This window comes from Rhagoletis zephyria, unplaced genomic scaffold (genome assembly GCF_001687245.7).
Source record: "Rhagoletis zephyria isolate East Lansing unplaced genomic scaffold, Rhagoletis_zephyria_1.1 Rzeph_scaffold_00114, whole genome shotgun sequence".
In the NCBI taxonomy this organism is placed as follows: Eukaryota; Metazoa; Arthropoda; class Insecta; order Diptera; family Tephritidae; genus Rhagoletis; species Rhagoletis zephyria.
In genome coordinates, this window is record NW_016157198.1 from 336,179 (window position 1) to 351,664 (window position 15,486).

Sequence of the window (15,486 nt, forward strand, 5' to 3'; positions counted from 1 at the left end):
ATTATAGCAAAATGTTTTGGGTAGGCATCGGGGCCAATGATAACCATCAGTTACCACCTCTGCATGGTTGTAAGTCATGCAGAGTCCCTACGGCTTGTAGCGCTGTGGCTTTGCCGCTTAAACTCTGTAAGAGATTTTGGGGGTGCGCGTCAAGCGGGAGTGTTGAGCACCGGTTATGTATTCAAATTAGAAAATTGGGTAGGTGCTGTGGCCAATGGTAGCTCTTGTACCACCTCTGTATGCCGAAAGCCATACAGAGCCCCGTGAGACAACTCCGGAAAAGTTGTAATGCATCAAGTGAGTTTGTTGAGCATTGTGGGTGGATGCGTCAAGCAAGTTGAGCATCGGTTATGTATTCAAGTTAGAAAATTGGGTAGGCGCTGTGGCCAATGCCAGCTCTTGTACCACCTCTGTATGCTGAAAGTCATACAGAGCCCCGTGAAGCAACTCCGGAAGAGTTGTGATGCATCAAGCAAGATTATTGAGCATCATTTGGGGTGCCAGAAATTAACTACTTTAGTATCCGGCTCGAAGGACCATGAATAATTTTACGCTTGGTCCCCTTGCACTCACCCCAATAAACAGTAAAATTTCCGCTTAAGGGAAAGATTTGAGTTTGAGAAACAAAGTTTTAGTTTGTTTAAGGTTAAAATTTCCAATGTGTATATGTTTGCATATACATGTATAAAATTTATTGGAAGATAAGCTTGCAATGACTTGAAATACTAGAACGCGTGCGCGTTAACTGGCGTTAATTGATGAACTGAAACTCCAATTCACTTGGCACGATGATGGTAGGCGGCTGTGCGCGCCCGGGAATAATTTTCGGGGTCGCTTCGACTCCACACAGCTACGGCCAAAGGATGCGCGCACGGCCGCTAAAGTACGTTTAAGCGGCGGCTTAAACGATCTTATCCTTGAATATCTTTGAAATTTTGCAATATATATTTTTGAAAAAAGTATGCTAAAGACTAATATAATCTCGACAAAAATTTAGAATTTCGTCCTTCTAACTTTTTTAGCTTTATAGTATATTTAATTGAAAAGAAGGTTGTTCTAGAAAAGAAATTTTGGCATAAATGTAGAATACCTACAATCCTCAAATTAAAAAAATTCATGTTGGGATCGATGGAGATCATTGAGGTGAGCGTAACGATATATATATTTTTTTTTGGGAAACAACAACTACAACAATTATTAAAGGTCAACGTTCAAATTAGGCATGTTTTTTAATTAATATTTCTCGATATTTTGATGTCATTTGATAGAGAATTTAATTCTCTTTAATTTGATATACATATTTATGCATATATCTTTTATAGTATTCACAAAAATCTAATTAATGTGGAATTCTACTTTGTGAGGGTTATAATCCATAAGCGCGGCCGAAGGCCGCCTACGCAGAAAGGTGTTCTGTGCAACAGGTGTTCAGCGCCTTTTCTTCGCAACACAGAAAGAGAATTCTACTTTGTGAGGGTTATAATCCATAAGTGCGGCCGAAGGCCGCCTACGCAAATACACACATTAATTAAATTTTTGTGAAAACTATAAAAAGGTATATGTGTAAATATGTATATCAAATTAAAGAGAATTAAACTCTCTATCAAATGGCATCAAAATTGCCCAATTCCTTGGAGAGGTTTTCGAGAAATGTTAATTTAAAAAATGCTTAATTTGAACTTTGACCTTTAATAACACTGTGAGACAAATGGTAGGGGTCAATGGTCGGGAAGGGTTCAAACTACCGGGGAAAGTTATATCGGTAAAAAAGAAGTTATACCCAGCGAAACGCCGGGACACGTCTAGGAATCGAGATATATCGATTTGAAGTTAGTAACTATCATATAGGGGAAATTGTCACCTTTGGTGGTCTTTTTTTTTGACATAACTCGAGAACCACTAGTCCGATTTTGCTCGAACAAATTTAAAAAAATTAAAAATTACAATTCCTTTAATCTGTTCATATAACGTTTTTCTATATAATCAACAGTTTTGCCGGTAAATATAAATGTATGAAGAAAAAAAATATTTTTTGCCTAAAATATTAATTTTTTTTATTTTTTAAATTCATAAAAAATCCAAAACGGAAAAAAAGGCAAGTCGTATTACTTTCACGCAAAGTCACATAACCTTTAAGCAAAATGAGACATAGATCATAAAAATCGATGGACGCGTTTCGCTTTTATTCACAATTAAGTGAAGGCATCTCATTTTGACAAGAATATTTATTTTATGTTTATTGTTTTTGTTTTATGTTTTTGCTGATTGGTGGGAAAATATTTTTCAAACAATGTTATGTGACTTTACGTGACACTTTTTTCCGTTTTGGATTTTTTATGAAACGCCGGGCCACGTATAACTTGTTTTTGACCGATATAACATTTCCCGTTGGTTTCATCCCATCCCGATTTTGACTGTCGCATAGTGTAATTGTTGTAGTTGTTGTTTCCCAAAAAATATATATATACCGCTATGTTTACCTCAATGATCTCTATCGATCCTTTTTTTTTTTTTAATTCGAGATTTGTAGGTATTGTGCATTTGTTCCGAAATTTTAATAAAAAAATGTTTTTCTTGACAATAAACTAAGTTTACAAAGGTTAAATTCTTAAACGAAATTTCTTTTAACAAAGTTTAAAAAATAAATTTGATTAAAAGGGCAGTCTCAATACCTATTCGTCATTGTGAACCTTTAGTTTTTTTTGAATTCTACAGAATTTTCTATTTCATTTGGTATCCATACTGTTATTCTGCATTGCATTGAATTTTTAAAATGATTTTTGGAATTTATCATATCTCTGGAATTATAAAGTTCTTTAAAAAAATCCTGACGTCAGAGAGAAAAACTAAAAATGAGTGAGTTTATTGATTGCTTCGTGTGCTGTGATTTTTTTTTGTCGCACGGTGTAATGAGGTGTGTTTTTATAAAAAGTAACAACCCTCGGCAGAGAAAGGCACACCTTCAAAAGAAAAATAGCCAAAACTGGTCAAAATGTCGTATGCCTGTTATTTTTAACATATTATACATATGTACAAATGTGGTTATTTTCTCACTACACCAATCTCATATTGATACGAGTCTTTAATTTCTCTATCCTCGCAACTCATTAAACTTACATATTTAGCTACATATGCATACATATAGAAATAATTAAAATTTTCCTCTTAAATTTTAGGTTGTCGTTTATTGGGCAAATTCTTGACACCGAATGAAAGCAATGGCGCAGTTCGCGAATTATCACTTTATTTGGTTGTTATTATTCACAGCATGGCTATAGTATTATCAATACTTATTGTTTCTTTCATTTGGATTTTAATAATTGTTAGTGCAAGCGGACTCTCGAGAATATTTAACTGGTAATATGCAAGTACCCAGTTGATTTTGATTTTACATACAAATTTTTTCTAGGTGTTTTCAAAAACTCGGACCAATATCAGATAATTTGCTAGCGCTATTTGGGGCTTTTATTATTTCACTGGCAATGAAGAAATGTGGAGGACTGTCACTTGTCGTAACGTGCATCTTATATTTATTGTTGGTAAGCATGTTGTTGTGTATTTTACAATCGGTTTATGTTTGCTTTTATGATGAATAGCGATTGCAACCTAACTACAGTAGCGTTATCAGCGAAATGAGTTGCCAGGTTGAGGATTTGGTAGTAATTTGGAGGGTTTTTAAGTGTCAACACGGCACAACAAGCAAATTACGGTTTGTCTCAGGGCACAAACTTTTCTGATTCTCAACTTTTTCCCTGTAAAAATGTAGTAATTTCACTAATATTTCTAAAACTTTTATAATAATGGTAATAGTTTGGCGCTGTGGTGTATTGTCGGCCGCTGTGGTGTAGTGGTAAGTAGTGCGCGCTTTCACTCATCAACACCTGGGTTCAAGCCCTGGTCAAAGCAACATCGCAAAAAATATAGAAAAAGGTCTTTTTTTCTTAACAGCGGTCGTCCCTCGGCAGGCAATAGCAAATCTCCGAGTGTATTTCTGCCATGAAAAACAGCTTCTCCTAAAAATACAATCGCCGTTCGGAGTCGGCGTAAAACTGTAGGTCCCTCCGATTTGTGTGACAACATCAAGGCGCACGCCACAAGTCGGAGGAGAAGCTCGGCCAAACACTAACATATGTGTAAGCGCCAATCTATTATTATTATTATTATTAATAGTTTGGCGCTTACACGCTAAGTGTTTGGCTGAGTTTCTCCTCCAATTTGTGGTGTATGTCTTGATGTTGTTACACAAATGGGGGGACCTACAGTTTTACTCCGCCTCCGATCGGCAAATGGATTTTATGAGAAGCTTTTTCATGACAGAAATACACTCGGAGGTGTGCCGTTCTCTGCCGAGGGCTGTTAGAAAAAATATTTTAAAATTTACAAGTAGGGATTAGGGATTTGTCCCAGGCCTCACGGGGTGGTATGGCGCACCTTGAACCACTCAGCCACATCGGTTCCTTCCATAAAAAGGACATCCAATTCTGCCGGGCACCCGGGTAGGTTTTTATGCTATTTTCTAATTTAAAAAGTTATAAAAGGGTTAAACTCAATTATAAATATCAATTTTGAGTATATACATGCACAGATATAAATTCAAGGCCGTATTTCAATCAGTAGGGCATCTATTTGTTCAGGGACTACAAGAAACCTATTTTTATATTACCCTGGGATTCAGTAATTCAGTGTCATTTCAAGTCACTAAATTTGAGATTAGCAATTAGTGACTATTTTTGCGACTTGAGATGATTTGGCTATTCAGTAGGAGAGAAAATGTGTGGTGAAAACAAACACAGACAGTCAACTGATAGCGTTTATGTATGCCTTTTGCGGCGCCGCCCGAAGAGTCGTAATGGCCAAGTGGTCAAAGCATTAGGCTGCCGGTCGAGAGGGTCCGGATTCGAGTACTCCTCGGGCGCAGAGGATTCTTTATATTTTTTTTTATTTAGTTATAATTATAGTTATAATAATAATAATTATTATTATTATTATACAACGTAACGTACAAAATTACCTATCGAAAATCTCTTGCTTTGAAACTAAATCGTGACTACAATTTTCTATATCTTTGGAGGACTTTGGCAGTACTTTGATTGGCCCGATACATACCAGTTTGTCGATAATTTGGTACATGCCGATAATTCAACGGATTTCAATAACACTAAAATCCGGTACCTAAACAAAACTCGACAACTCGACCAATTTCGATAATTTACGATAACTGTGCCCTTAAGTGCTCGATAAATTTCAATAACTCAAAAGTCTATATATCTCTAGCCAAATCGATAACTCGATAAATTTAGGATACCTCTATAAATTTCGATAATTCCGTAAATTTTGATGCCTCATATTTTCGAAAGCTGTAGAGAAATCTCGATAACTCGTTACACTCTGGTAACACATTTAAAATAAGATAAGCAGTAATAATTCAATAAACGTATTAATTTTAAAAATTTCAATAACTCGATATACTTTGAAAATTCCAAAAACTTCGATTCGATAAATCTTAAAATTTTAGTACTTAAATAAATATCGACAACTCGATAAGTTCAAAGAACTCGATAAATTTCATTAACTCTATAAATAATGATAATGCAATAAATTTCGATAGCTTGATAAATTTCATTAACTCGACAAATTTCGATAATCCCGTAAAATTTTTATAGCTGCATAACTATCACTACATTTCGACAACTAATTTTCTGTATCTATAAATTAGATTTTTTAGTTTTTTTTTGCCGACGGTGGTAAGCATTTTCTTCCATATAAACAGGGCTGGATTTACTTAAAATGCCGCCCTGTGCCCTGTGAAACAGGCCACCCTTTTATTCTTTAACGTACATGAAATATAAGAAAATCTTTGCGTATACAATTCACAACTGAAATGCAAAATATGTGGTTAAATTCATTCAATGTTTAATTATAAGATAATAACCATATTTACATATTCTTATACATATGATAATGCAACTAAAAATTGATTACACTTGTGAGTTCTAATACATATTTTTGAATGGAAACAAATCTTCACATTCCAAGCGTTGGAGTAAATGGGCCTCCGCACACTGGACTGCTCAGTCCGCCAAAAACCGGTTTTGTGTGGATAAGAGGGGAATGAGAGTTCGAGTTTACCTCGCTCATTTCAGTCCGCGAAAATCGCGGATTGACGGTGGACTGACACGCACACATAGACAACATGTTTTCTATTTCGTTTTGTTTGCATGTGCCACATGCACTAACACAATTATGCGTACTTCATGTATACAAAACTGAAACCTGTTTTCGGCCGACTGCCCAGTCCAGTGTGCGTTCAAGTGGTGGACTGCTCAGTCCGACTGTGCAGGCTAGTGTGCTCAGGCCCAATCGGACTCAATGCACAGAATAGCTAAGCTATTTAGGGCCGGTTGCTCAATGTCTGGTTAACACAAATCGGAAGTAGAAGCTCCGGTTAAATACAACGACTGCTTTATCGCACACATGTTAAGTTCTGAACACATTGAAAACGACGAGCTACGGGCCACAGCTGCCAATTTGTTATCTTCATTATCTAAATGCTTTGTCGATGGCGACATGATGTTTTTGAACGCGGCAGCGACATCATGAACTTGTATGAGTTTGACATAAAAGAAGAGGAAGAACCTTATCTGTCGTTGGAAAAATAGAAATAGATCCAGTGTGCAAACCTTTACCACATATGCGGTAGATCTACCACATATTTTTTAAAATTTGGGTGTCTACCACATCTACCACACAAGGCTTAAAATCTACCACATTTTTGGACAGAACATTTGTTTACAATTTTCACATAAATCTAAAATTTCAACTCAATTCTAATACGAAATATAAAAATTAATCAATAAATTTCTAAAAAGGTATATCATGAATTCTGCTTTCAATATATCTGTACCTTAACTTTTTAATATTTCAAAAATCCGCATATTTATATTTGCTAAAGTATTTTGCAATGGAAAAATAATTTGGTGGATTTTTTGCATAAATGAGTCTGTAGGATTTTTCTCAAATTAATAAAAAAATATTTTTTTTTTTATGATTATATTTTCTAAGTAGAAAACGAATGTTATACTTATACTATATCTGTACGATCCACTAGCACTTATATTTCCCGATCTAATTTTCGAGTTGTGCCTCTTTTGAAGACGGTGTGCGAAATGTATACCCAATAAAAATATACATCCCTATGCTGTAATCCGTCGTAGATTTGATTTTGCTACGAGTCGTAAAATTGGTATGCTGTAATCCGCGTTGTCGCCATCTTCGAAATTCGTAATGTTGGTATGCCTGAACCCGACGTAGCTGTCATTTTTATGTATTTGTCGGAAATTTTGTACGAATAGCAACTCGTGTCGGAGCGAAACAAATTGTATTAAAATATCAATAAAGTAAAGAGTGTAAACACAAAAGTAGGTACGTAAGTTGAAGTGTGAATAGAAAAAAAATGTATTATTAAATGTTTACAAAAATATCAGAACGAAGATCACAACAAATCGCTCGCAATACGCAAAACTGGTGGAATGCATGAACGAAAGGCCAGACATTGGTCGAGGCTTTGTAAAAGGAGCTAAGAGGATGTGCTGGAATTTTGGGAAAGCGTTCCAAGAATTAAAGAAGGTCAATATCTAGTGAAATGGAGGCCCTTAAAAGTAGGGAGCTTACATTTTATCATTTAAGCTAACAGAACAATCTCCTTTGTATATTAGCAACTGTTAGGTGTTCTACCTCCTGGGACAAAAGTGCACCGGCCACTGAATCCTTTGTATTCTACTTAATTAAGGAAAACTCTTTTTAAATAATGATTAAACTAGTTTTTTTAATTGCACTATTCACTTGCGATTATATTTATTTTGATTTGTTTATGTCAAAGCAGCTGATTAAGAACTTCGAATTTCACGTTTTTAGCTAGCAGCGCCGCTGATAGTTACGATCGGATTACAGCATATCAATTTTCGGAACGGAGCTACGAATTCGTAGCTACGAACATTCGGGTTACAGCATAGGGGTGATAAATTGGAAAATCTGCCTCATTTTCTTTGCCGATTCTACCACACTAAAATAAAAAGGGGTTTGAATAGATCTAATCTGGCCACAACCACAGTCGTCGCGTAGCCCGGTCGTCGCCAAAATAATTATCTACATAAGAGTACGCACTTTATATGCATGAAGTCGAAATCGTCGATAATAATGTTTAACTGGGAGGTAGTGATAACCAGATATTGAACAACCGGCCCTTAGTCAATTTGCCTCATGGAGCCAATTTACACGATGAGTTTTCACCCTGGGTGGAAAGCAGAGATTGGCAAACAATGCTGTTTTTGTGACTTTAAGCCTACTAACATTAAAAACGGGGGATGAATGAACAACAGCGCAACGCGTGCAGTGCTTGCAAAGACGGCCACCACAAGTGAACGATACTTTAAAAGCTCATACTGATATTGACTTCGGCAAACCGAATGAACGTGCACGAAACCAGCAACCACCGTATTTGAACGGCTGCCGAAAGCATTCGAGCTCATTTGAACGGTTGCCGAAAGCATGAGAGCCAGCGTTCGGACTATTGAAATTCGATTCGGGAGTAAATGGCTCGAAAAATCGCATCAAAAACGAAATTTTCGGAGCAGATTAACATGTTTTTTATTAAATACTGCAAGGAAAAATTGTTACATCTTTTGGTACATTTTCAATTCATAAAAGTTTTTTCTATTTTCTATTATTTTGCATATCGTCGTTTAAAGAACAAAACCGCGTATCAACAAAATGGAAAACCGCGTATCAAAACAATGCAAAACCGCGTATGTGAGGTTATATAAATTGTTTTCTAGAGAGTAAAAACACTAATGGTTCCCTATTTTATAAAGCAATCGCATTTCTGGCTAGTATATTTCAGGACAAATGGATAAGAATTGAGCCAAGAGCTTGTGTGAGCAAATCCAATTTTTGGCAGCAAATGTCAGTTAAGCGGTTTTGCAGAATGACAATAGGCGGTTTTGTACTTGAAACGACGATATGTATACATATATGTATATTTGTAAGTGTATACATATCATATATGTAATACTCCTATATTGGCAGTAAGAGCTAGTACCGTCCGAAAACACTACAGTACAGATATATCAATAAACACGTACGAAAGAAAAGGAACACATACGTTTATAAATAAACATGTACACNAAGGAACACATACGTTTATAAATAGACATGTACACAACACATATACAAAAACGGCACTCAAGTACACAATACATTGACAAAAACGGTACTAGACTGTCTCGCTTTGATTTCGGAATGATTACACATTGAGAAGTTAGCTTATATAGATACATATGTATATTACTGGTAGTTTTACAATTCATCACATTGTGTTTACATTGTAATTGTAAAACATTTGCACGGAGTGCTTGTAAATCAGCTTAATCTCTAAATAGTATTCAAAACAAACTTTTCATTAATAAATGTATAAATTAAAAAAATTTTATAAATTACCAGACGGCGTATAAATTTCTGACCTTTGGTTTTAACTTTCAACTGTTTCTACATTAAGCCTGTTCCTGTATTTATTTTTAATGAGATTCATCTCTGAAAATTTTCTTTCGGCAGCAGCACTACTATGCGGTAAAATAGCTAACGTCAGCATACACTCTCCAAGTAACTAAACATACTCCTTTCCAAAACATTTTTCTGGTCCTGCTTGGGAAATAAAAAGTGACTTCGCAGGAATGTTAAAGAGTAAAAGAGACAACTTCTGTTACACCTTGCTATACAAAACCTTGGTGGTGGCCACAGCAGTTATTGAGCAAAAATTTAATAAGTTACCATATTATTTTTAATAAATTCTTAATGTGAATGGAATGGCAGTGATCGGGACTTTTATAACTTGTATAATAAAAGTCCTTAGAAAAAAGTTATCTTTGGACTCTATTTTATTTGAAATAAAATAATCAGTCAACCCGGACTTTTATTTTTTAAGTCCAGCAATAAAAGTTAAATTTGGCCAAATATTTTTTAAGTCCGGAATAAAAGTCCTTTCGTAATAATAAACAAACCGCTTATCCAAATCAAACAAATTTGGTATCAAATGAAAGAGGACTGAAATAGCTTTTTAACAGAAATATATAAACCGAATGTTGCCACCTCTTTATACTTCTTTTTTTTAAATATTAATATTAATATATTTAATCCGCGAAAGCAATTTTTTGTCCAGGTCATCAGATCTGCACCGTAGGTTCGATTTTCAAAAGGGAAGTGTCCAATTAAAGGGCTTGGCCTGTAGATGTGCAATAGGGTTTTATTTTTACGAAAATAGTTGCCACCTGTTAAAAAATGTAATTCAAATTATTTAATAATCAATGCCATTTGATCCGCACTGTTCGTTCGATTTTGAAAAATGAGGTGTGAGACTAAAGGTCTTGGGCTGTAGATGTGCCGTGAGATTTTAGTTTTTCAAAAAGAGTTGCTACCCTTACAGAAAATAATTATTCAAATTATTTAATTTCCATTTTAGTTTTTCGAAAATAGTTGCTACCCTTACAGAAATAAGAATTATTCAAATTATTTAATTTCCATTGAAAGCGTTATTATTTCAATTTTTCCTTTCAAGAAAACTTGGACGTTTATGCAAAGAACCCCGCGATCACTTCGAGTGGCAGTATCGATTTTGAGGCACGTTTAAGCTTGTTATGTTTTTCATTAGCAAACTGCATAATGTTTTTAGACGTGATTTTTGTCATCTGTAGTGACAAATATTTGATTGGTGAGAGTCTTAAATGACGCAGAATCGAAAAATGACAAAGGCAGTGAATCTATTGTAATAAAGTCAATGCACGCATTCACAACCTCACTTTGACACATTTCTAAAGTGATTTTAACTTTTTTATCGTTGGAATCAATTGGTTCATTTGCAAGTTTTACATATATGTTTAATGTTCTCCTGAAATAAGTCAGCCTGATAAATAATATATGTATGTATATGGGGAAAATCGTAAACTATAAAAACTTGAACAAATTTTGGAGAGTTTGAAACCACAACCAACTATTTTTTAACACTGTGGAATTTCATAACATTACTTTTATGGTACTTTGACTCCATATATTTAACCGTTAAAAGTTTACGATATACAAAAGTACGACACTTTAGCCGCAGTTTTAAATACAGTATTTTGACCCACTTTATAACTTAAAAAATACACTGCACACTTGCTTTTTAGTAAAACTTAAGACAAAATATTTTGATCTCTTTGTTCTTTTTAATATTAGTATATTAGTATTAAAATTTCCAACCTACGTATGTACTTACACTGGAGCTGATGTATGAAATTATTCTTCTTCTGATTTTTCTTTGTTTTCACTTTTTCCACTTTAATATTTAGTAGTATTTGATAAATGAAAATCACTTTCTCAACTTTGAATTTCGATTTTCTTCTATTTCATCACAGCTTAAGTACTTTTTTCCTTACCAATTGTTCGGGCTATAACAGCAAACTGTTCGGGTTCCGATCGCACCTGAAAGATTTGTCACCAAAAAAGTACTTAAACAAAAGTGCCAAGTACTACAACAACTAACTGTTAAATGTTAACTAATATTACACGAAGGGCGAATTAACGCATTCGTTAGCAACACAAGGCCACGGCTTCTTTGGTTTCCTGGTTGAGTCAGATATATTAATTCATATATAATAATAATAGATTGGCGCTTACACATATGTTAGTGTTTGGCCGAGCTTCTCCTCCGATTTGTGGCGTGCGCCTTGATGTTGTCACACAAAGCGGAGGGACCTACAGTTTCACGCCGACTCCGAACGGTGATTGTATTTTTATGAGAAGCTCTTTTTCATGGCGGAAATACACTCAGAGGTTTGCCATTGCCTGCCGAGGGACGACCGCTGTTAAGAAAAAATCTTTTTTCTATATTTTATCTACGTGCTGCGGAGTGGAAGCGCGCACTGCTTATCACTACACCACAGCGGCTGCATTAATTCATATATGGCAACCTTTTAGAAAACTAACCATATTGCACATTACAGGCCAAGCCCTTTAATTTGACACCTCTTTTTTGAAAAATCGAACCAACGGTGCATGTCTGATGACCTGGAAAAAATTGCTTCGCCTATTAAATATATAGATTATAAAAAAAAACATATAAAAAGGTGGCAACCCTCGGTATATATATATATATATATTAGGTTAGGTTAGGTTTGTTTATTATTACGAAAGGACTTTTATTTCGGACATACAAAATTTTTGGCCAAGTTTAACTTTGATTGCTGGACCTAAAAAAATAAAAGTCCGGATTTTTAAGTTATTATTGGACTTTTTCCCAAAAAGTTAGAAAAATAAAAAGAATCCAGGATTCTTGTCCAGGAAGTCCTGGGATCAAAGGAACATTGATAACTTTATTCTAGGACAATATTTTGCCCCGGACTTTTATAACATCGAAAAAAAGTAACTTTTATTTTCTTTCCCTGGAAAAAAGTAAAAAAAATCGGAGCATATTTTAGGTCAAGCGGAGTAGGGAGTAGATTTTAAATTTAAAAAATAAATCGGAGAAATCTACTCCGATCGGAGCGAAGTCCGGACACTAATGAGAGCTCATTTAAACGGTTGGCGAAGGCAAGGCTCCGCAGTTAGCGTAGGCAAGCCATATCATTGATTTGTTGCAGAAGTCATAACGCCGCCTTTGATTTTTTGCCGAAGACACGTTTGATGGGTTGCCGAAGTCATGATACTGTAGTTCAAAAACAATTCAACTACATTTGCTTGTTTCAAATGAAGCATTGATATGTACATACATACGTACGCATCCACCAGGGTAGCCAACTCATTTTTGAGAATTCCCCGATTTCCACAATGAAATTCCCCGCTTTTGACCGAAATTTCGTAAAATTCCCTTATTTACAAAAAAAAAATTATATATTTTCTGTTTATTTAATTTTTCAATGTAATTCACATACATATTCATAAAGCAAACCAAAATTTTATATAGTTTGTTAACAAATAAAGAATAAAACATGTACATATAACGTTAACATACCTACAGTGGTCTAAAAAATTTTAGTCGCACCAAATTTTGAAATGTTTTCACAAATATTTTTTTTGTTAGTTAATTTGAGATTTATTTTTTTGAGAAAAATTTAGTTTGACTTTGTGCAATATTAAAAGAAAATCAAGAAACGTTCGTTAAAATTTCGGGATTTTTAATTAGATTTTCTAGAAAGATTTCGAGTATTCAGTAGCCCACTTAATTCTAGTATAAAAAGTGCCAGTTTCAAGTGGCTAAAAATTTTTGTTTTCGAATTTTTTTGCCGAAGGTGTTGCGTTTCCTTCCATATAAACTTGTACATACATAAACACTGTCGGTTGATTGTCTGTGTTTGCTTTCACCACACATTTGTGGTGAACTTTTTGTGACTCTCTCCTTCTGAATACCCAAATCGTCTCAAGTCACAAAAATAGTCACTAATTGATAATCTCAAATTTAGTGACTTGAGATGACACTGACCCTGGGAGGGGCACCGAAATTGCGCATATGGAAACTGTGCATTTAGACATTATTTCGGTTTCAACCGAAACTGTGCATGTATGCTTTATTTCGGTTTTTTACCATATGCATTATTTCGGTTTTAAACCGAAACTGTGCATGTATGCATTACTTCGTTTTTTTTCATAAGCATTATTTCGCTTTTAAAACGAAAGTATGCATATGCATAATTTCGGTATTTTCTCATATGCATTATTTCGGTTTTCAACCGAAACTGTGCATGTATGCATTACTTCGGGTTTTTCATATGCATTATTTCGGTTTTCAACCGAAACTGTGCATGCATGCATTATTTCGGTTTTCAATAATGCATATTAGATAAACCGAAATTATGCATATGCACTCTTTCGTTTGAAAACCGAAATAATGCATACATGCACAGTTTCGACTTAAAACCAAAATAATGCATATGACAAAAACCGAAATAGTGCATACATAAAAACGAACTTCTTTCTGCGTAGGCGGCCTTTGACCGCGCTTAGGGATTATAACCCTTACTAAGTAGAACTCTCCTTTCTGTGTTGCCGGAAAAGAAGGGCGGAAGTATTTTTGCCTAGAACTTTTTTCTGTGTAGGCGGCCTTTGGCAGCGCTTAGGTATTATAACCCTTACTAAGTAGAATTCTCCTTTCTGTGTTGCCGGAAAAGGGGACCGGAAGTATTTTTGCCAGAACTTCTTTCTGCGTATTCGGCCTTCGGCAGCGCTTAGGGATTATAACCCTTACTAAGTAGAAGTAAATAATTCATATCAGAAAAAACTAAATTCGCTAGAAAATTCGTTAGAAAACCGAAATAATGCACGCATGCAAAATTTCGGCTCAAAACCGAAATAATGCATATGTGAAAGACGAAGGTATGCATACATGCACAGTTTCGGATTAAAACCGAAATAATGCATATGTGAAAAACGAAGTAATGCATACATGCACAGCTTCGGTTGAAAACCGAAATAATGCATATGGCAAAAACCGAAATAAAGCATACATGCACAGTTTCGGTTGAAACCGAAATAATGTCTAAATGCACAGTTTCCGTATGCGCAATTTCGGTGCCCCAAAATATATAATGCTGTTTTAATGGAAAATTATAAATTCCTAAATAAAGTTATTATTGTTTTTTGTTCGTAGGAGAGGTAAATGCTTTATGCACTGGCCGGGTCGCTAGTCTCTATACTACCTTCCCCGAGTGTGGGACTCCCACCGAAGCGTGTTGGGCTACCCACTAAAACCCAAACTCCCACCGCCCGCGCAAGAGCCCTGCAACTGGTACCGCAATTCTGCATGTCTTCAGATGATTGAGTGCGCTACTTGAGCCTCAAGGCTGCTCTTTTGTAGGGGCGTTTTATTCGGGTGTCCTCAGTAGACATCCATCTTCTCGTTTGCAGCGGAGTATCTCAACTGCTTCCCACTTGTCTGCACTAGATATCATTACCCCAGTTACATTGTTCGGGGTTATGTCTCCGTATCTTTCTTCCAACATTCTGCGCGGAGACGTCTTTTCCCCAATATTTTTCAAAAGCGTGAATGAGATCTATCATAATTATAACAGTTTTATTAACGCCATGAAACTTTACGTTTAAATTCAGTAATTGCTGGCACCTATCCGTAAAAACCATAAGCTTTTCAAGCCACTATAAGCCTCAAACCTTCGTTTATTTAATATACCTGCGAAGATATGGGGTTCGCTATTTTTGTGACTACGCCCATTATTTTACAACGGAGGCGAAACCATGCTTTTCGCTCAAAGCAACTGTTTCGCTCAGGTAGTAACTACTACTTGTAATTGAGGAATTGGGCCCTCAATTAATACAGCTCCAAAATTATTTTGTGGCGTGCCTTTGGTTTGCTATCCTTGCTATAGAAGAAGCTTCCTCAAAACTTAATTACGATCTAAACACACTTTAGATAAAGTTGTGCCAAACAAACTTAAATTAACACCCTAA

General features: G+C 35.4%; 1 protein-coding gene across 1 annotated transcript in view; it reads left to right on the forward strand.

Moving 5' to 3' along the window:
* LOC108378182 (GPI inositol-deacylase-like) overlaps positions 1-15,486 on the forward strand; it is a 356,400-nt gene that overhangs the window by 283,491 nt on the left and 57,423 nt on the right. The window contains exons 14-15 of the mRNA XM_017634475.1: positions 3,177-3,357; positions 3,410-3,539. Of these exons, the coding sequence (XP_017489964.1) occupies positions 3,177-3,357; positions 3,410-3,539 (311 nt within the window). The remainder of the gene's footprint in view (positions 1-3,176; positions 3,358-3,409; positions 3,540-15,486) is intronic.